Here is a 22040-nt window from a genome sequence, read left to right as displayed (position 1 = left end):
TCTGAACATACTCACACAGGGGAAGAGAGGGGGAGAGTGAGGAGAGAGATAAGGAGGGAGACAAGTGCTCAGTGCTTGAAAGTGTAGAAATTGATAAATACAGTAGAGAGTCTAGTTCAAGGGGCCTCATTTATAAAACAGTGCATAGAATTCATACCAGAAGTAAGCAAAATAATAGTCAGATTTATAAAACTATGCATATACGCATACCGCATATACGCATTAGTTATAATGCAATTGTCTTTTAAAAAACACCTGGAAACATGCATAAAGGGATGTGCCTCATATTCCGGCCTCTACACGCCCACATTCAACCATAAAAGGTCAATTCAAAGCAACAAATGTGTTTTAAATTACCCGGGGTATCAATGGGTTTTTAATGGTTAATCACGGCATCAAGAAAGAAAAAGAAGCGCAACTTTTCTGACACCGAAATTGAGGTAATTATGAGTCAGGGGAGTGGGGGTTGGATAAAGACATACTGGCTGGTGGTCACAGCAGTGATATCACTAATAAAGGAAAATGTGGTAACGTGTTGCTGTTGCGGTTAATGCAGTGAAATACAAAGTGGTCAAATTTAAAGGTGGAGGAAAAAAAAAACTGCTTCTCACTGTCAGAATGTGAGATAACGTCTTGTATCACCTTCAGATTTGAATAATCCAATCCCAAACTGCAGGCATTATTAAATTCAAAGAAGGCTACGATATCCCCAATTCATAAAATTGAACAGAATTATAATATTCTCCAAATAGGCTTTAGACAGAAAGGTAAATATTATACATTGTTATTCATATCTATCCCATACCTGTTTGTTTGTACTGGGATGGTTGGGCTCCGTTGGGTCAGCCTGAACTGGACTCAGTTCAACACACAGATTGAAGATCACAGCTCTGAAGAATCTAAATCAGCTGAAGAGTCAGTCATCATCATGGGCCAGGAAATCTCTGTGGTCGCTTAACACTCATTTCCCCCTCATACATCAATCTGCGTACTCCTCCAGCCCAGCAATGTCAGTTCATCCAAGTGTCACAGCAGTATTTATCTTTACAGCAACTGGACCGATTACTTTGCACCTTCACAAATTGATCACGCCAATCGGTGGTATCCCAACCTTCACCCTGGGATGTCATTTGGAAATGGAAGTTTGAAGGTCAGCACAGTTTATACATTTTTTGGAAGTGGTCTCCAGGGTGCTCTGTGCACCTGACAGCACAGTCATGATCAGTGCAGGGATTTAACACGCACACACACACACACACACACACACTATATATAATATTACTAAAAGCTAGATCTATAATCTGGCTTCAATTCACTACCCCACATCTGCAACGCACTTTCACGTCTCCAAAACGTTCATACACATGGATCAGAGTTAGCGTGCAGGAGCACACATTCTTCCATTAAGTTTGTTTTTATAGATCCCAACTTTGTGTGACAAACGGTGTGGGAATCTTTCAGATCCCCTTTTCTGAATACACAACGGTTAGAAATGAGGCTTCTGATCTTTTATTAGTCCCCCATGAAAAACATGGATTGTCCAGAGTAACATGGACACATGAATGGTACATGAATGGTACATGATAAATGGAATTTTTACATTGTACTAGAATGGCAGCAGAAATCTGATGGCCCCCTATAAGTCGCAGACAGTCCGCAGAGGTCGATGTGAGGGCACAGCACACGAGTGGGGGGGTTGATGATGCCCTTATCACTGACTTTGTGGTGATAAGGGCCGACGCTGGTGTCGATGTGCTGTAAACTACGTCATTTGATCTCCACGGCATAATTAGTAAATGACCTCCGGTTTCTGCCTGCTGCACCATCCCTCACCTTAATCCTGCGGAGGATTCGTTGTTGTGAATGCGTCTGAGCAGAGTATCTCCCGCTGCGTTGTGCATGTGGGAAAGGAAAACTTCGAAGAAAGTCTGGACCAAAGTCTGCAGAGTTCCTCGACAGGACACGTCTGTAAACGGCTGTTAAAGGGTAGTTTCCCATATTTAACTGTGTAGTTTGGAGAGACAACCAGAGGAGAGCTGCCAGTGTGTTCAAACTCAGACCCGTCTTGCTGTAAGCCAGGTGACTAAGGTTTCTAATCCAATGAGCCAAAGCATGGTCACCCCGAGCCTCAACGGTAACCTGGTCACATGTTTCATGGATCAAAGTCTCCTGCCGAAGCCTATATGTGTGTGTATGTACAGTGTATGTATATGTGTGGGTGTGTGTTGACTCTGGTGACCAATGTAATCACAGTGGTGGTAGCAGATAACTGCTGGCATTTAGCTGTTTTAGCAGCAAGATAAGTGAGGAGGGCTCATCTGATGTGCCGCTAAATAATGGCTAGAGACTGACGGAAAGCTCTCTCTCTCTCTCTCTCTCTCTCTCTCTCTCTCTCTCTCTCTCTCTCTCTCTCTCTCTCTCTCTCTCTCTCTCTCTCCGTCTCTATCCTTGCTCTAAAGCCAAGGGGATGAGTCCTGTCGTGCCTGTCTATCATAATCATTTCAATATAAACTATGTAGGGCATGTTTAAAACCCACCGGTCTGATAAACGCCTTTTCATCTGTGCTGACAGATGAGGCGGTTCAGCCTCTCATGATGACAGACAGGCCAACCCAAGGAGGTGTTTCGTCACAGGCCACTCTTGACAAAAGCTGAGTGTGTGAGAGAGGGGGTGGTGGGGTGGTGGGGTAAAAGATAGACACCAGAAACAATCATTGGACCAGATAAACTCAGTGCACTCCTGAATGAAAATAAAAACTTTTCTGTGCAGGATGCTTTGAGTAATTTGTCTCTCGTAGTATCATCAACTGCAGGTCAGCAGCTACTCTCACTGAGGATGTTTTGTACAGCGCTGTCCATTCAAGTCTGAAAGAGTCACTCAGACGTAAGGGAGCCGTCCACGTAGGGTCAGCTTTTCCATCTCATTTGTCTTGGTGCAGAACTTAAACAAACAATCCACACACTAATTTCTTAGAAGCATCTAGCACAGAACCTGGCGAGGAACTGCTACTGTTTAAGAAGGGCCCTGTACAGTGTCATGGAGAGAGAGAGAGAGAGAGAGAGAGAGAGAGAGAGAGAGAGAGAGAGAGAGAGAGAGAGAGAGAGAGAGAGATATGGAATTTTTTGAACAGTTTCCAGATGTTTGATTAGAAGGTGCACATTGGAGGTTGGATCACTTAAAGTATGTGTGTGTGTGTGTGTGTGTGTGTGTGTGTGTGTGTGTGTGTGTGTGTGTGTGTGTGTGTGTGTGTGTGTGTGTGTGTGTGGTTGTGTGTGTGTGGCGTGTGGTTGTGTGTGTGTGTGTGTGGCGTGTGGTTGTGTGTGTGTGTGTGGCATGTGCATGTCATAGGTAGGACTAAAAAACTGTTAAATGGGGGACAGCTTGTCCAATTAGGGACAAATGCCATGTTGCCAAATTGGAAAACATTGTTGTTTTTCTTGTTGTTTTTTGTCAATTATTGAGTTTAAGTTGTTAGGGTTAGGCAGGTAGTGGTTATGGTTATGTTAAGTGTCCAGGAAGTTAATGCAAGTCTATGTAATGTCCCCAGAAGTGGCCAAAGTAAGCACAGATATATGTTATTTTATTGCATGTATTTTATGCACATGCAAGCCCCTGGAAGTGTGTTTCTGTGGATGGTGTGTGAATGCTGAACTGTTTTTTGGCACGTGAGACACGTTCCCACTGGCCTGCATTCCTCTTCTACCTGAAAAGACCTGAACACACACACACACACACACACACATACACATATACACACACACACAAATAAATGTCTAACAATGGAACATCAAATACATACATGTACAGAGACAGTAACACACATACACAGTTGCGACAAAGAAATATTTTCTTTTTGTGATACCCACAAAATACACTATACCTGTTTAGCTATCAGTACTTTCTTATTATTTTTTATGGCTGCAGCTAATAATTATTTTCATTCTTGATTAATATAAAGTTTTTTCCGTTAGTCGATGAACTCCTCTAGAATTTCTAAAATTACATAAAACGTAGTTTACCAGAGCCAAGGATGACATTTTCAAATCACTTGTTTTGACCAACGATTAAAATCCAAAAGATATTCATCTCATGTATGACAAACAAAAGCATTGAATCCATACATTATAGAAGATGGATCCAGTTATTCTTTGGCATTTTTTAGCATGACATTTTTTTTTTTATGATTAAGTGATTATCAGAGTAGTGGCTGATATTGTTTCTGTCAAGTGAGGAATTAACTAACCACCTATTAGCTCTTTACTCTGCTATTCACACACTTACTTGACTTTGTATGTTATAGTCCAGCTCAACCTCTCCGTCTCACACAGCAGATGCCAAAAACCATGAGAACATTCAATAACACAAATAATGAACACCTCTGTCTGAATCGCACTATTGTATCAGAAAGATCATGTGCTCTATGTCTGGAAAGGGCTTTGCTCATCAGATGTACCTTGAAATGCAGTGCAGGTATTTGTGTAAACTGTGTTGTTATAAGTACAATCGGACACATGGGAACAAGGTCAGTACCGTTTTGAAATATTGATACTAGTATATTACATATTGTACTGACTGTCAGTGGTTTTGGTGTCATATGTGTGTGTTGGTACACCTTCTTTTGCCAGTAGCCTGGGGGTCCCTGTTTCCTCAGTAAGGGATCACAACTCTGAAGCCCCCTCTGTGTCCACACTGGTCCGATGCACCCAATCCCTTTAACCTTACATGACTGCAGCAATACAGGCAGTCCCCTCCCTGGCCAAACCCAGGGCCACATCATTGGCTGTTTTATTGTTGTGTAAAACAGAGAATGTCCCTTGGCCCACATGCACTTGTGGACTGTTTGTTATTAAAAAGAATCAGGCACTGGGGTCGTTTAATACCCGAATAAATACACGCTGCCTCCCGGCCTGATGTCTGTCCTCTCCACCGGCAACACCCTGCGAAGAAAACCAACACTCCCAAGAAACCTAGATCCTCTGTACTCCGTAATTATTTGGAGAGGTTCGGGTTCCTGCAAATGCATTCCATTTAATTGCTTTTTACTGCAAATATTTGGTAAAGCTACACAACTACTCTCCACTGTGCACAGCTCGTACTCTTGAGATATGAGCTATACAAGCAAGTCTAAATGAATTAGGAGACAAGAGTTGTATTCTTGGTTGATGTGTTTCAACTAGTTTTTTTTCCCACCCTAAGCCTTTTTCTCAGGAGCGAGGCAGACAGACAAGCCTCTTACATAACTCTGACCCTGCGCTTGACCTCTGGATGCTGGGGTCAGAGGTGAGAAGTTAGGATTCATTTACGCTACCTTCAGTGGTGACGGATGGTTTAAGCTGCAGTGCTGATCAATCGGGTCGGTCAGTGGGTCCTAATCAGGCAGCTGAGCCCCGCAGCAGCATCAGGGTCTCTGCTGGAGTCAGGTTTCTCATTCCAAACACTGAACGTCTTGAATACAGCCCTGAGGCTCGCAGAGGAGCAAGCGAGGGGGTGGAGGCCTTGTTTCCTTTGGCCCAGGTGGATGTTAGCAAGCCTTCTCATTTGGCCCACATCCTCCTCCGCAGCCGGCACAGTGAAGAGTTCACATCCAAAATATCTACCTTGGAAGAAAAATGTATTCCCCGAAGGTCACTTTTCAACTGCCAGTAAATTCAATTCAAATTCAATTGGAGGCCTATTTGGGTTATTGAGAATCTGTGTTAAAAAGTGCCAGATGTTTTTCGGTGCAGACAGACTCTAATCGATTACTCAGAGTCACATCAAACAAGGTTCTTAGCCCAGCGAATGTGATGCTCTGCTCACGTTCAGTCATGCCACTTCCACAGCTCCTGAAGACACTGAATCCTATAGGCAACACTAATACCATGATACTAATAGCTCCGCCTGAGCCACATTATATCAATGTGATTATATAAACAGCTTCATCAAAGTATGTGCTGTGTGGTCACATTGTGCTGCTCTGCAACATCCAACATCACGGCCAGATTACACTAGTGCTCCTTGCAGACATGCACTGGACTCCGCAGTTCCTCAGTATTATCTCTGGAGGAGGTACATTTTTGAAACGAAAATGTCAGAGTGAGACGCTCCGCAGTTTCTACGGACTTTCTCCACCTGGCCTCCTCGTATATAGTCCGTTGAAATTCAGGAGAATCCGATGTGTGAAGACTCCGACACTGTAAGGGAGCTGTAAACAAAATCACATGATCTACGCAGTTGAGTTAATATGTTTTTCCTGCCTCTGTCTGCTGCACCCGGCGGCTCCACCTCTCGCCTGAATAATGAGGAGGATTTGTTGCTGTTGTGAACGTGTCTGTGCAGAGAACCCCCCCCGCTGTGTTGTGCATGTGTGAAAGGCCAACTCTGGGTAAACTCCTTAGTCAATTCTCTGGGGTTTTTTTCTGAAAACGGCTTAAGGGTGGTGTAGCCTCATGTACTAAAACCTGTATTAGTAGTGTTGAGTTTTGTTGTTCATCACGATAAAGGTTTTCATATAGAACACAGTTAATACAATATGATGCTATGTTTTTCATTGAATGGTCTTTCACAATTTTGACATCATTCTCTTATTTCCTGGTAACTTTCCATTTATACTCTCAGAACTTTATATTAGCTATGTTTCATTGGAAATGCACTGCGTTTGCCAGCTTTTTTATTTCTTTATTTTGGTTGTTAAATTGCTCTTAAATCGAATTCTCTGGAGCATTAAAAGGGCCTTAAGAAGTTATAAATTTGTCTTTCTAAACCTGTGTCATATGCACACGGTAGCAGACGGTCAGTAGAGCTGTGGGATATTCAGCCAGATACATAGCTTTTAGCAAAGGATGGAACTATTGATTAGAAGGTGGGATTGAGGTATTGATCGACTAGAGCAAATATCAAAGATGGATCCCAGGAGATAGCCTGTGTGTGTGTGTGTGTGTGTGTGTGTGTGTGTGTGTGTGTGTGTGTGTGTGTGTGTGTGTGTGTGTGTGTGTGTGTGTGTGTGATTGTGTGTGTGTTTAGTGAAAGTGACGAATGACTCCTCCCTCCCACAGGAACAGACAGAGATGGTAAGAGTTGGGTGTTTGCAGTGGAAGCACTGTGTGGGGTGCGTGTGCATACTCTTACATCTGTGTGCATGCCTTTTACCTATTTGTCAATAACTGCAAGTGTGATTCAACCTTTCTCCTGCTATCCATACACAGTCCTATGTGAGCGTTAATTAGCTGCTTAGGAGCATCCTCATTTACAAAGGCTTCCTGTAAGATGGCCTCTGGGAACCCAGATGTTTGTTCGTGATGACATCAAGATGCACAATCATGTGAAACACAAACAAAAGCCATTGTAGGAGTCCTACCTTTTTATGTTAATACGTTAACATCATGGTGTCATAGACAATTAGAATGACAGCCTCTGAGAACCAACCCTTGGTATTGTTACTGATATCCGCAGCTACAATGATTTATTAAAGGAGATATGAGTCGCTGTAAATTGACTGTGTTCCTCTAATAATGATTTTTTTTGGTGAGAAAATAATGCAGTGCAAATACAGGATAGATGGAGGTTAAGTCAACCCTCAATGCATCCACTTTTGTCTGTCCTCTCTCTCTCTTCTCTCCCAACTTTATCATTTCAAGATGTTCAGAGGCATAATGTATGTATTTAAGCTCAAAGCTTATTTAAGCTCCATTAAAGGTAATTATATATCCCGTTATAAAGAGCAGCCATCCCTGGAGTGGCCATTAAGTGTGGGTAGATGTGATGATTCTGCCAGTGTTTATGGCTGCCAGAATAATTACTAAGCTGTGTCTGAGTTGGATAGACCGGGGGTGGTATATGTTGTTTTTTTCACATAGGCATCAGAGCAGAGATGGTGAGGGCAAGGAGGGAATGTTGAGGTGTGTGTGTGTGTCTGTGTGTTTCTTAGTTTATGTACAGATGTCTTTACCAACACCTCTGTATAGAAGAACCAGTTTGCCTTACTCTTGAAGCTTTTCTTCTCACTGTTTTTGTAAATCATCTTATCAATTCAATACCATGTGCAATATTTCAATTGATTTCAATATCATCGACAATATTTTTATTTCAATATATTTAAATATAATGTTCAATATTTCAATTGATTTCAATATCATCTGCAATATTTTTTTATTTCAATATATTTCAATATCATGTGCAATATCCCATATTACATAGTCCTTTATCATTTAATTTTACGGCCACTTTAGTTAAATATTTGTTTCTCTCTAATGTAACTTTGCTTATCTTATTCTCCTCTCTGATGACATAATAGGCCCTGGTTCTGGATTACTTGGTATACACTTAATTTTATTTAATTTACAATACACTTATACTTCTGCTTTTATATTTATCTTCACTTTTATTTTAGACGTAATTCTTGATTGCTTTTTTAAAATTTTTTTTACTAATCTCTTCTAAATCTTGGAGCAAGATGGCATATGTACAGTATATGTAAATGCAAATGTAAACTTTTGCTATGAGGTGGTACCAATTGACCTGAGTGTGTGACCCTCAAGTGCCCCCTGCTCAGGAGGTGAAAGGTCAGAGAGCAGGGGTCAAAGACACAAATTAGCAATGCTAACATTAGCAGCTGTGGGAATAAATGACCAATCGTTATTATAGTTCAAAGGGGCAAACTGTCAGCGGGAAGGAATAACATTAAACAACATGTCAAATGGGTGCAGATAAGGTCTGCTTCTCCTGGTTGGGTTTAGGTGACATTTATTGGTTTTTCATGGTTCCATCTGTCCTTGCAATAAATCAAATGATGTGTACATATTACCCACCTATACAACTGGGGGTTGAGCATCAGGTGCTCAGGTGAAATGCATCCTGGTATAGGCAGAGCGATAACGGCTATGCAGGCAGGAAAGCTCTGACAACTCAACCTTTTTTGTCGCTGTAGCACAAGTGAGGAATTTATTGCTTCAGTTGACTACAATTACCATCAACACTTATTGGACATCCACATAAAAAGTGGTGAATTTTCCCTTTAATAGCTTTTTCCTGCTCTTTATTGGATTCGGGGGAATTTACACTGTAGCAACCCGAGCCGACGTTACCCACGATAGCAGTATGTTAGTGAGACACTCTGTCCTCCAAGAAAAGTGCCAGTGTTTGTATTTTCAGCAAATACCCAGTAACAACACATTTGTGTTCGCGTGCCATACTGAGATGGTCAAGGGATGTTATTAGTGATGAAAATGTTTCCAGTGAATAGACAGCACCCTAACCATAGCACTTTCCCATCATAACACAGATTTATTTTCCAACAGTGATTTGTAATAGTTTTGAAGCCCACATTAATGATGCCATGTTCAGAATAGGGTTGTGAGAATTGGAAATGTGTGAGTTGTCGCAGATGAACAAACAAAAAAACCAGACATTAAATTCCATCTTCTCATCCTGTTTTTCCATCAATATCCTACCACTTCTTCTCTGTCTGGCTTCTTCTACCTTCATCCTCGCTCCTCCTCTATTTCTTGATTTGTTCCCCAACTCAAGGGTTTAGGTTGTAATCCCCTACAGTTTTCATCACTTAAAGCACCAATCAAAAGGGGCTTAGCCTGTGTTATCTGCAGACTATTGCCCCCTCCCTCCTCCTTTGCTCCTGCTCGTCTTCCTTCTCCCCTACTCGCTCCTCTTTCACCCTCTCTGCCCTCTATTCATTTCCATTATGAAAAAAAGCACTGACTAGCCAAACAAAAGGTGGTACAAGACATGACTTTACAGCCTGGGTTCATGTGAGGGCACGGTAGTCTGGAGGAAGTGAGAGGTGGATGCATTGAAGTTTTTGAAACCAGATCTGGCAGCAGCTTGCGGTTGGCACTGCCTCTGGAGCTCAGGTAACTTAAGGTTCTATACCCCTGACTTTCTTGCAGTGGACCCATTCTACCACAAACACAAGCCTTTTTGACTGTGGGACACACATGACCGTTATCAGCATCTTAACACCTTCTTGTGTTTTACACCGATTGTTGAAAATAAATGATGCTTAATTTTCATGTTTAGGGTGCTCCAGTGTAATTACGCTTCAAATTAGGTATAACTCAGGCATCAGAGAAGGCTGCTACCACCTCTCTGCTTGATTTAGACGATGCGTCCCTGAAACTCTGTGAGCCCGTGCACACCTGCTATTAACATGTGTTTTTTGTGATCCAATCTCAAGTGTACAGCCCTAAGTACAGGTGTGAACGCATGTAGATTCAATCATGCAAGACCACATTACGAGGAGGTCTGGGCCACGTGTCCACATTCTTTTAACAGTGAAAATGCAAATGACGTACGTGTTTGCTTGAAAAATAAGGGGACTGCATTTGTCATTGTTTTAATTTGCGCCACCAGACATCGACGAATGCCAGGAGAACAACGGAGGCTGCGATCACTTCTGCCGGAACACAGTGGGCTCCTTTGAATGCAGCTGTCAGAAAGGCCACAAACTGCTCACAGACGAACGGTCGTGCCAAGGTCAGTGACTAGCAGTATGCAGTAATTCTTACTTTCAGACTTGCACCTTCTGAAGTAATGATCACTCACAGACACACAAATAGTTCTCCCTATTTCACTGTCTAAGTGCCCCTGAGCAAGGCACCTTACTCCCCTAACATCTGCTCGCCGGGCGCTTTCCATAGCTGCCCACTGCTCCGTGTGGTCACTGTGTGTGTGTTGTGTTCCATGTGCACAGCTGAGGGTCACTGTCCCCATTGCATGTATTGCTTGTGTGTGCATGATTGCGGGACAATAAAGGAATCTTAATCTTAATCTTGATCTTGATCTTAATCTTAGTTGCAGCAGTATAGCTGTCTTCCTCGACTGAGTGTGCAGTGTACATGTAGAAGCCAACTTGTGATCTGTGGTAATGTTTGTACAACCAAAGGCAGATTCCTGGTTGCAAGTCAGAGCAAGAGACAGGAGCACAGACAAACACAAAATCGTTTTTATCAACAACAAAATCCAGAGGTGTTTCTTTCTGTTGCCCAAAGCCACTAAAGAGTGAGTGTGGGTTCATGTGGGTGTTTGTCCCGTGTGTATACGTGTGTGTGTGTGTGTGTGCGGGTTGGAATAACTATGTACCAACAGAAGTGTTTTGTGAGTCTTTAATAACGAGGTGTTGAGTGTTGTTAGCCACATCACAGCATCAGTGCCTGTGGCGGACTCGCCTTTGCCAGTGTGTAATGCTTGCCAATAGCTGCCAGGTTTGTCTCATCCACTGACATCTAGCCTGTTTAGCTTCAACATGGGCTTTAAATGAAATATAATGTTTAATCTGTCAGCCCTGTCTGTGCCTGTGAGCTTTTCCAGAGAAAATAGCTCAAGGCACTACACTGTGCTAGTGATAGAGCATGTGCCAGAGCTGACTGAGAAATCAGTGCAGAAAGATGAATTGTTTGCCACATTTGCACAAGAGATTTCCACAAAATATCCCATCTATTCTAAATGTTTAGAAAGGAAGGGAGAATGAATTCATTTAGTCAGCAATCAAAATAAATGTCAGCTGTCACTGTCAGAACACCTCGTCACAACCAAGGGTGCGTCTCAGGTGAACGAAAGCACAGCCAAACCTGAAACCAGCATTTATTTTCTTCATGTTCCTATTACATTAAACAATTGTTGACAACCTCATTGTGCCCAGCTCTGTTTATGTAAACTCTCGAAACAGGTAAGCTGTTCCAAAGACCTCTCTTGGACAGTTTCCTGGAGTTATTTACTGAGCCAAGACCCAGGCCTTACTTCCTCCACATAACAAACCCCATTATATCATGTTATATTATTAGCCCTGTTAAGCCCTACAGACAAGTCTAAAATAAACCAGCTCCAAATGCTGACCTCTATTCCTGATAGCTATGATATTTAGACACATGCACAAGCAGATGTGCATACATGTGTGCGGGAACACGCACGCAAACACACGCACAGCACACACGTTATTCATGTTTTTCCGAATTGGATAAATACAATGAGCTCTTGTCCTAGTTAAGTGAGCAACAGATTTTTTTGATTTAATTGTGTTATTTATCTACTGTGATGATTGATCCTTTTCAGTTCTTTGGTAGCAGCCCTATTTGTCCATAAATGAGTCTGGAAGATTGTGTTGTCTAAGATACTATGACGTAAGAGACTGACACCTTCTGACCATCAATGCTCCCATTACCCTGATTTGAACCAGTTCATAATGCCATTAATGTATGGAGAATTCAGCCACATCTGTCCTGCAGCTGTGGTATCATTGACAGCACTGATAGGTTTTCATAGCAGAATTTTAACCAGCAATGATGAAATATCAGTCAGGCAGTGCAGTTTGCTGATCAGCGAATACCCTGGCTGGCACTTGTCTGGAAGCTCCAGCTGCAGATAAAGTCTTGGGACACAACCACAGCATCCATGTACCTTTCTTTGTGGATGTAAACACACAATCTGCTGATGATTCCTTGTTAGTTCAGCAGTGAGTTGGTTCCGTCTCGATAGCAACACAACGTTGCTGTGTTGACAGCAAACACTTCATTAAAACCAGATGTTTTTTTTACTTTGTTTGGTTTGGGATCATTGAAACAATCTTTTTATTACTGTGTGATATTTTATTCAGTATTTATTTCACAGAATCTCATTTTTAATTGTTAATACATCAAGCCATTGAAAAGGAAAGGAAAAATAAATTTAAGTAACAGATATCCTGACATCTAGTTTCTATGGCTTACATTTCCAACATTTCAACCAAAATCTTTTTTCCCTCGGCCGTTCATGCTTGATAAACTCCTCCAACTTGTTGACTTAAGGCCACCTGTTTGTAGAAATAAAGTTATCTTTTGTATGTAGAGACAGCTGCAGACCTTCCAAGTCTGTATTTTCACTGGATGAGTGGGATTAGCAATGATGTTCCACTGAATCCATTTATTGATGTGCCTGAGATGGAGAACAGAAAAAAAACAGGAAATAAAGTCACTGACGATGATTTCTCACTGATTTCTCCTTTTCCCTTTCCAAACTCTGTCCACTGCAAACAGTGTAGCTCCAGTGTTTCTCAGCAGTCATGTTTTCTCCTTGGTTTCCCTCAGACATTGACGAATGCTCCTTCGAGAGAACCTGCGACCACACCTGCATCAACTACCCCGGCAGCTTCGAGTGCTTGTGCAACAAGGGATACATCCTGTATGGCCTCACTCACTGTGGAGGTGAGGCTCTGCTCACATTAAACTGATTTCCCACAGCATGCATGAAACAGTAAACTGGCCTGGAATTTGATGTGTGACACAACTGGAGTGTGTGAGACAGTGGATTAAAATGAACGGTTTTGTGTTGATGTATCTGAAATGGAAAAGAAAATAATGTTCTGTGTGATGGGTCACTGAATACGGCTATGAACCTTCTCACACCTTAGTTCCCCTGACTAATGTCTCCCTGAGTGTACTATGTTCCTTTGGGCCTGATGGTTTGGGTGTACATAGCACACGGGCCTGTTCACCACATTCATTCAAACACACATGCATACAGTGTATCTGCATGCCACACTTTCTCTATCACACATCGATCACTCACTGCCAGCACAGCCCAAGGACACTTTGGCAACGTGGAACGAGGGAGGCTGGGATCGAACTGCTGACCCTCTGGTTAGTGGATGACCCGCTCTACCTCCTGAGCCGTAGCCACGTACATTGGTCAAAAACAAAATCATTTGGTCTTTGTGAACACAAATAATGTACATGTTAAGTTGTATATACTGTACAGTTGGAAAGTCAGATCTTATTGCTAATAAGCATATTCATTCTGCTGTGGAGATCCCATGTTTTTGTTTACAGCACATCAACACTGATACACACACTCTACGTGTATGGCACCACTTTTTCATCCTGAGATATTTGTTTTCTCTCTGTTTTCTTTTTGCTTCTGTCATGGGTTTGAAACGCCATTAACATACCCTCTAGCTCGTGGTGAATCCTGTGGAGATCACCTACTGGGTTCTTACATCGGCTTATTCTGACATTCGCTAGAATTGTTACTGGGGGCCAGACAGGACACAGACATTTGCGTTCTCACATGCAGCCCCTCTGGAGAATCTCTGGACTATGTTCCACAGTTTAGTGCATGTCTGAAAGCAGCTCTACTGTGTGCATGTTGCCAGGGTGTGTTGGTTTGTGCTGTTGCACACTCGTAGCTCAGTCATCATGTAGCTGTCACTGCTCCGTATTGCACTGACTGACCACACTGGAGGTCAGCATGACATTTACTCATCAGCCATAACAGTAAAACACATGACTGTTTTTATTGTTGAGGCTTATGTTTTTCATTAAACTGGCATACGTTTTATTGGACCAGGATGTAATCCACTCCTGGATGCTGCCAGTAGTGCAGCACTGCACCACTGGTGGAGTCTGAATTTAAATTTTGGGGTGAACTATCCCTTTAAAGCACGATACTGACAACAGGCTACATTTTACTTTTCCCAGTATTTGGTAATATGCTTAGTAGAGAGAGTACTTACTTTACTTTATTCTCTGTAAAGACTTTAAAGACTGTAATGAAAACAATTACTAATGATTGGGACTGTGTAACCAAACTGCTGATGAAATATGTTGTGAAAGTTGCATAAAAAAACAAACAACTTTGATTTGACTTCATGACCAAGACTTCAGGCGAAGTATATGACTTTTCCCTTCTCTGAAAATGTTAATGTACACACTTATTTAACTTAACAAATGGACAGAAAACAGGGATTAGGATGCAGCGTATGGACTACAGCATGCATGACATATGTCTTCTGTCATCTTCTTTCCTATAAACACATATAACTGCACAAACCTAATATCAAAAATGAAAGACGTTCACTCTTTTGGCTGATTCTTTGTTGAAGAGATCAAGGAGAAACGTTGCTTCAGCACTCAGGTTCTCAGGTCCACATGATATGTCATGAACTGCTGTCACAAGACAGAGAATCCACCCATTATCCATTCTAACTGAGTCTTCAATTAGCCTAGCCCCAATCTGCATGTCATTGGGTTATGGGAGGGAGCCCGTGTATCAACAGAAAACCCATGCAGACACATGGAGAACTTACAAAGTCCACACAGAAAGATCTTTGGCGAATTCGAACATCTCTCGTCCACAGAATTTGCCTATAATCCGAATGTCTTGTCTCCCTTTCTAGTAATTTAACTAGGTTGCCTCATCGATTTAAAAATTGCTCTTTATGGTTGTGTCTCAGACATAGATGAATGTAGCATCAACAATGGGAGCTGTGAGTTTGACTGCGTAAACAGTCAGGGCGGCTACGACTGTGTGTGTCCACCTGGACAGAAACTCCATTGGAACAGGAAAGACTGTATCGGTAAGTACCAACTCTGTGTGTGTGTGTGTGTGTGTGTGTGTGCGTGCGTGCGTGCGTGCGTGCGTGCGTGCGTGCGTGCGTATTTGTGTGTGTGTGCCTCTGTGGGTGCATGTGGTTGTCATGGTGATGTGACTCTGTGTGTTCCTCAGAGGTGGTGAAATGTCTGCCCAATGGGAAGCCAGCACCCCGAGCTCAACTGACCTGCACCAAAAATGGTGGGGCAGAAGTCTGCTCACTCTCCTGCCCCTCCAATGCCCTCTTCCTTGCAGGTACACACGCACGCACACACACACACACACACACACACACACACACACACACACACACACACACACACACACACACACACACACACACACACACACACACACACACACACACACACACACACACACACAACACACACACTTAAGTGCATTGTTAGCACAAAAGCAATAAGATGAAGCTACTTCAGCTCAGACATGTTCTAAGGATGTCTGCGCTGAACGACTCTCTGAGCTCATTCCACAACTTCTCCACTGGGTTAAGGTTTGGACTCAGAAAGGTGGATGTTCTTAGTTTGAAGACATGATTTACTTCCATGTTTAAAGTCATTGGCCCACAGCATCATCCAGCTTCTACTAATCTTCCGCGATGGACAGATACTCTGACATTATTCAGTGATGATCAACTTGAGAAATGTATTTGTGTTGTGTGAAAATAGTCACATCATGTGCATCAGTAAATTTGAAGACACAGAGAAACATACTTCTAAGGCTTGTTGATTTTAAAAAATATCCCATTTTGTAACTTAATTTTATTTGCTGCATCATTAAAAAATTACGATTATTATTAGAGCCAATTTGCAACTTTTAGAATGCTAAGATTATGATTGACACAGACGTTATACCTTGATAGCATTATCATTGTGAGCATTTAGCTCAAAGGACTGCTTATTATTTTGAATTTAAATATAAAGGTTTCTTCCAAAATGTACTATCTTTTGTACAAAGCAATTATAAATAAATAATAAAAATAAAAAAGAATGTACTATAGATGTGCATAAATATTATATATTAAACAGTCAAAAGACTGAATGACTCATATACGTGCCTGGATTTATTCATCATCGCACTTTTGTGATATTGTTGTACTGTTTGACTGGAAGTCGTCTGAAAGTGGTCTGGCCCGGATTTGAATGTACAAGATAAGGGGAGGGGAAAAAAATAGACTTTAAAGTTGTTGACTCAGTAATTGATGTATGTTCCACTCCTGTAAATCACCGTAAAAGGCCCCGAACAGTCCGCTGTCATACTTCACACTTTGCTGCCCTCTGCTGGAGGCGTTTTGCAGTCACTCCTCTGTTTGGTCCTTCCTCTTGCTGCTGCTGCTGCTTGATGGAGGCAGTGGAGCGGTACCTCATGCTGTATTTGTGGACTCCCCGGGGGGCTCTCCACTCAGACTGATGTGTTTTTCACTCTATGAGGTTTTCTTGGCCTCAGCAGTTTGGCTGGCACCCAGGCATCCCCTCCTGCATTACTACTTAACACACATCTGTAAATCGATTACAGTCTTTGATCACAATGCTTTTTCCATAGCGTGGCCCGCGCTCTGTTTAACTTGGCCACCGCCGTGTGAGAATGATGGATAGCACTCAGGCATGAGGTGAAATATTTGTTTTTCTCTATTTGGAGTTCTTTTTAATTCAGGGCGAGGGAGCCATGTAAATTCCTGTGGCTGAATGCAGCCCGGGCTCATAGGTATTTAATGGCTTTTATGACCTCTGAGAGTTCCATCCCTCATTTATTACTTGAAATATGTCTTTGTGCGTATGTCTTCATCAACAGGGTTCATAGATCTTTCAATTGACTTTCAATTGATTTATCAAAGAGGGTTTAAAGTCACACGGCAGCTCGGTCTGCTCTCTGATACTGGAGGAGGTCATACAACATTTACATTATTTTTTATCCTCAACGCTCTGACCATAACACAACACATCTTTTAGACAACAAAACAATAACCAGCCTTCTTATCAAGATGTCAGTTTTTCTTTTTCTTTGTCAGTAGGTCAGTAGTCTAATGTGTGTATGTGCATGTGTGTGTGTGTGTGTGTGTGTGTGTTTCTTACAGACTCAGAGAACAGCTACACACTGAGCTGCGGGGTGCCAGTTCAGCCTGTTAAAGCTCCTCAGAAGAGGAATACCACCACTGCCTTACCCTCCTGTGCCGGTATAGTAGACCAAGATTGATGGGCGATGGGTTAGGCTTGACTTTCTGTATTCAGAGAATGGCCCAAAATAATTTTAAATTCACAACAAGGAGAGAAACACACACTGTGAACACTTTTAACACTGTAAGCACAAACTGAGTATGTCTGTTAAATACAGTGTCACAACTGAGCCTGAAAAACTGTCAAATTTGCTGCCTACATAAGTACATAAATACTATACAGTAATAAGAAATAGTGAATTGTATTTAGTATTATATAGTACAGTTTTGATTTAAAAGAATAACAAAATTTGACCATATCCCGTTATTTTCCCGTTTTTTTTATAGTTTATGAGAACCAAATACAGATTAAGGGGGCTGCAAATTTACCCTTTGCATATTTTTTACTTTGTACACCTGTTGGCACTATACCCCATCTCATGATTAATGGTCCTCCATTTTCTTCTGCTGCCAAAAGACACACTGGCGCCGCCCATCAAACAGAAGGCCAGGTTTAAGATCAAAGATGCCAAGTGTCACCTGAGGCCCCGCAACAAGGAAAAGCACAGAGATTCATCCAAGCAGAACCTGCAAGGTGAAGACACTCTCACATAGGGTATCGAATGGGGTCAACAACAACAGTCTCTGCTCAGTGTTGAGGAAGTCAAATGCTGTCTTATAATAACACATTCTGCTCTTTCCCACCTGGAAGGAGGCCACTTCCCCTGCACTGATGACTGCCAGGTCACCTTCGTCAACCTCAAGTGCGACTCATCTAAGAAGCGTCGACGAGGACGCAAATCGCCTTCAAAAGAGGTTTCCCACATCACAGCCGAGTTTGAGATGGAGATGAAGGAGGAGGAAGCCTCAGGTATAATATTCTCTACACCTCCACTACAAAACGATGAGCTCATACCGTATAGAATAGATTGTGGGGAACTGACAAAATGTTTGCCTCAGACTCGTGTAATGTGGACTGCGTGCGGGAGAGGATGAAGCAGAAGTTGCAGAGCGCCATGCGGACACTCAGGAAGTCCATCAACAAACAGCAGTTCTACATCCAGTTCTCTGGGACCGAGTACGAGGTGGCTCAGAAACCATCCAAAGTACCGGAGGGAGCTGAGGCCTGCAGCACCGGACACGTCTTTAGAGAGGGAAAGTGTGGTAAGTTTGTTCAAATGTTTCTTTTTTTGTGAGCCCGTGCACACCTGGTATTAACACGTGGGTTTTGTGATCCGTTCTAAGCGGACAGCTCTGAGTACAGGTGTGAACGCGCTCAGATCGGATATAGATCTGATCTTTGACTACATACAGAGGTGATCAGGGCGTCCACATGTGTGTCCACATTCTTTTAGCAGTGTGAACACAAATGCATCCTGGGCCATATGAAGGACGACTACTCAGCTGACGTCCTCTGAGCCGCTACAGCTTCTCTATGAACTGAACCTTCTTTTTCTCTTATCTGTGCATTTTAAGACCAGGTGTTAACACACGTACTTAGCGCTGGCCACTTGTGGTCAGATCTCTCAGAACGGATGTTAATACCAGGTCGGAACTGGGTGAAGGTGTAACTGTCCTGTCATGAGGACAAAAATCTTTAGGAGCCACAGGAAGTACTACCCTGTGTCTCCCTCCTCAGCGAGCTGTGGTGTGGGGACGTTCTACAGTGGAGAGCAGGAGCAGTGTGTCCAGTGTCCCTCTGGCACATACCAGGACACGGGGGGTCAGCTGTCCTGTGAGCCATGTCCCAGTACTGACGGACAGGGTGTTGCTGGAGCCAAGAACGTGTCTCAGTGTGGAGGTAACTCACCAATAGTCACTGAAAATGCCTTGTTTCTTGCATTCATCTCTCACTGAAACTACTGTTGTATTGATCATAGTTAAACACAGGAGCTGGCTGCAGCAAATAGTCAAACAGGGAACTCAGTCCATTTGCACCCATGTGGTATGTGTCCTAACAACTCAGCTATCATGTTATATGACTCAATTGCCTTGGTGCAAATATGTGCAATAGGTCATTGCTACATTGATTTAGATTTAGTATAAATGCATAAATATCAACATCTTTTGTTGGAAATCACATTGTGGTCATTAAAGCAAACATATCCTGAGCCACATCCTCAAGACAGCACCAAAAGCCAGAGTAAATGTTTGTGTGTGGGGATTTGAGTTTGTTATTTATCATCAAATTGTATTGACTCTGTGTGACTCAGGTCAGTGTCCAGCGGGTCATTTCTCGCCTGACGGATTTCGCCCGTGCCAGAATTGTCCGCTTGGCTCCTACCAGCCTGAACCAGGCCGAGTGCTGTGCTTTACCTGTGGAGGAGGCCTCATGACCAAGTATGACGGATCAGTCTCTTTTAGGGACTGTGAGGCCAAAGGTGGGGCTTTGTGTTTGTCGACATGTGTCACTGTTTTCATAGACATGTTCACCACGTCGTGTCTCCTGCATGTCTGTCTGTACACTCTCTGCTTAGAGTTAGTGCGTGCATCCTCTAATCAGCACAGTGGCAGTTGTTGTTATTTTCAGACATGACCTGCGGAGGATCTCTGGAGAATTTCTCCACATTTTTCCTTTCACACATGCACAACGCAACGGGAGGTTCTCTGCTCAGACGCATTCACAAAAACAACTAATCCTCTGCAGGATTCAGGCGAGGGGGGGGGGGGGGTACAGACGGCAGAGGCAAAACTCCTGTTTTTTTCTCACAGACTTTATATAAAGGGGCCAGGCTGAGAAAGTCTGTAGGAAGGGCTCTCACTCGGATATATGCATTCACACTTACACATCCTCTGAAGACACTGATGGGGAATTTAGGATTTAAGGTGCATTTCTAAAAGCAGCTTATGACAGAAAATATGAGGCATGTCATTATCAGCAGGCTTTTATGTTGTATCACCAGTCTAGATGGCAATTTGTCGAGCTCCCAACTGAACAAGTGCATTGTGACATTGATATCCACAATACCTGTGCCAACATGGTATCACTCATACTTTATTATTCTGTGGTTAGTTGTTTTTATATTACAATGGCACTATATGAGCAGACATTTTGCACAGTCAGACATCCAACTGACTGTGGTGATCCCATGACTTTTCCTCTCAGTCATTCTGCTATATACTTTTTGTGTATATCCAATTGTGCATCCAATTGTCACTGAAACCGTGTACAAACACGGTTTCAGTGACAAATAAACATAACTTGTCATACAGTACAGACAATGGAGCCCCAAGGGCCACCTGTGTTATATGTGATACACAACAAAGTTTAAATCAATAATATGTATTTTTCACAATAGTTCATTTAAAAGAAAACAACAGATGCAGCCAGCTGCACTGCCATCAATGTCAATCTGAGCCCTTGCCCCAGTGAGCGTTTTTTTAGCATGCTACTAAAAAATCGCTCTTAATAACCTCCCAATTTTGCCATCTCCCCATCCCTTATGGGAGAGATGCTGCGTGTACAGTTTGTGTGTGCAGTTGTGCATCCAAATGTTAATCCTGCTAAATAATTACTGAGTTTATTTTTGACCAACTGAGGGACCCAGAGCAGAATGGGGTCAGAGCAGAGATGTTGTAAGAGGTGCACAGTAAAGCACTATTTGCATCTCTCTCTCTCTCTCTCTCTCTCTCTCTCTCTCTCTCTCTCTCTCTCTCTCTCTCTCTCTCTCTACCGACGTCAGTGGTCGGCAGGCAAGTCAGATTCAGCATAAGCTCGTTTTTTCCAGTACTCGGTTTTTCCAGTTCATGCAACAAGTTTACAGTTCTCTACTGCAGGGGTGACTTGTCCCCCACTCCCACAGCCCTGACCGGTCAGTTCCAAAAGCTAATCAGCTGCGCTCCAGAGAGGAGAGAGCCTTCAAAACACACTTTGGTTTGTGTGTTTAGTGACGGACTAACGATTTCAATGTAACTGGTCGTGTCACTTATAGGACAGATTGCCATAGCATCTTATACTTTAGGGATATTTTGTAATTTGAGCTGTTCATCTCTCACATCAAAACTATATATGTTAATACTGGCTTTTAATTACATTTACATTTCTTCAGCAGATGTTTTTGTCCAAATACACTTTTGTTCAGTTAAATGAACTGAAAATGTACTTTATTTACACAGCCCTTTTCCAGTCTTATCAACACAATTTCCCCCTCTGGGATCAATAGAGTATTTCTGATCTGATTTCTGAACCACTCAAGGCACTTTAGAGTACAAGTCTTCATGCACAAATTCTATACACAGTTCTCTCTATCACACACTATTGTAAGCACAGCCATCAGTGGAGATTTGAGGTTCATTATCTTCCCCAAATAGGAATTGAACCACCCAGAGTCCAACCCAGCTTCAAGTGACTCTACTGTCCCGATATGAGGGAGGAGTTTGTGTCACCATTGTAGAATCTTCACCAAGAGAAGCGATCACAGGGTCCTCTTTAATAAGTTGATGCCTAAATAACTTGAGGCGATGCAGTGACCAGGCTCCGTGCAGCCATGAAGTAGGAAGGAGCAGTTCACCTCACTGCCCTGTAGGCCAGCA

General features: G+C 42.6%; 1 protein-coding gene across 3 annotated transcripts in view; it reads left to right on the top strand.

The window, feature by feature from the left end:
* Positions 1–22040, top strand: part of scube1 (signal peptide, CUB domain, EGF-like 1) — a 101574-nt gene that overhangs the window by 72872 nt on the left and 6662 nt on the right. For all 3 annotated transcript variants that reach the window (XR_004613071.1, XM_034578243.1, XM_034578242.1), the window contains 10 exons: positions 10346–10468; positions 13054–13170; positions 15198–15320; positions 15470–15589; positions 17430–17528; positions 17986–18102; positions 18220–18378; positions 18468–18671; positions 19147–19308; positions 19721–19888. Coding sequence is in view for 2 of the 3 variants with exons in the window: in XM_034578243.1 (XP_034434134.1) it covers positions 10346–10468; positions 13054–13170; positions 15198–15320; positions 15470–15589; positions 17430–17528; positions 17986–18102; positions 18220–18378; positions 18468–18671; positions 19147–19308; positions 19721–19888 (1392 nt within the window). In the remaining variant the exon portion in view is untranslated. The remainder of the gene's footprint in view (positions 1–10345; positions 10469–13053; positions 13171–15197; positions 15321–15469; positions 15590–17429; positions 17529–17985; positions 18103–18219; positions 18379–18467; positions 18672–19146; positions 19309–19720; positions 19889–22040) is intronic.

This window comes from Hippoglossus hippoglossus, chromosome 23 (assembly GCF_009819705.1).
Source record: "Hippoglossus hippoglossus isolate fHipHip1 chromosome 23, fHipHip1.pri, whole genome shotgun sequence".
Classification (NCBI taxonomy): Eukaryota; Metazoa; Chordata; class Actinopteri; order Pleuronectiformes; family Pleuronectidae; genus Hippoglossus; species Hippoglossus hippoglossus.
This window is presented reverse-complemented; position numbering and strand designations above follow the sequence as displayed.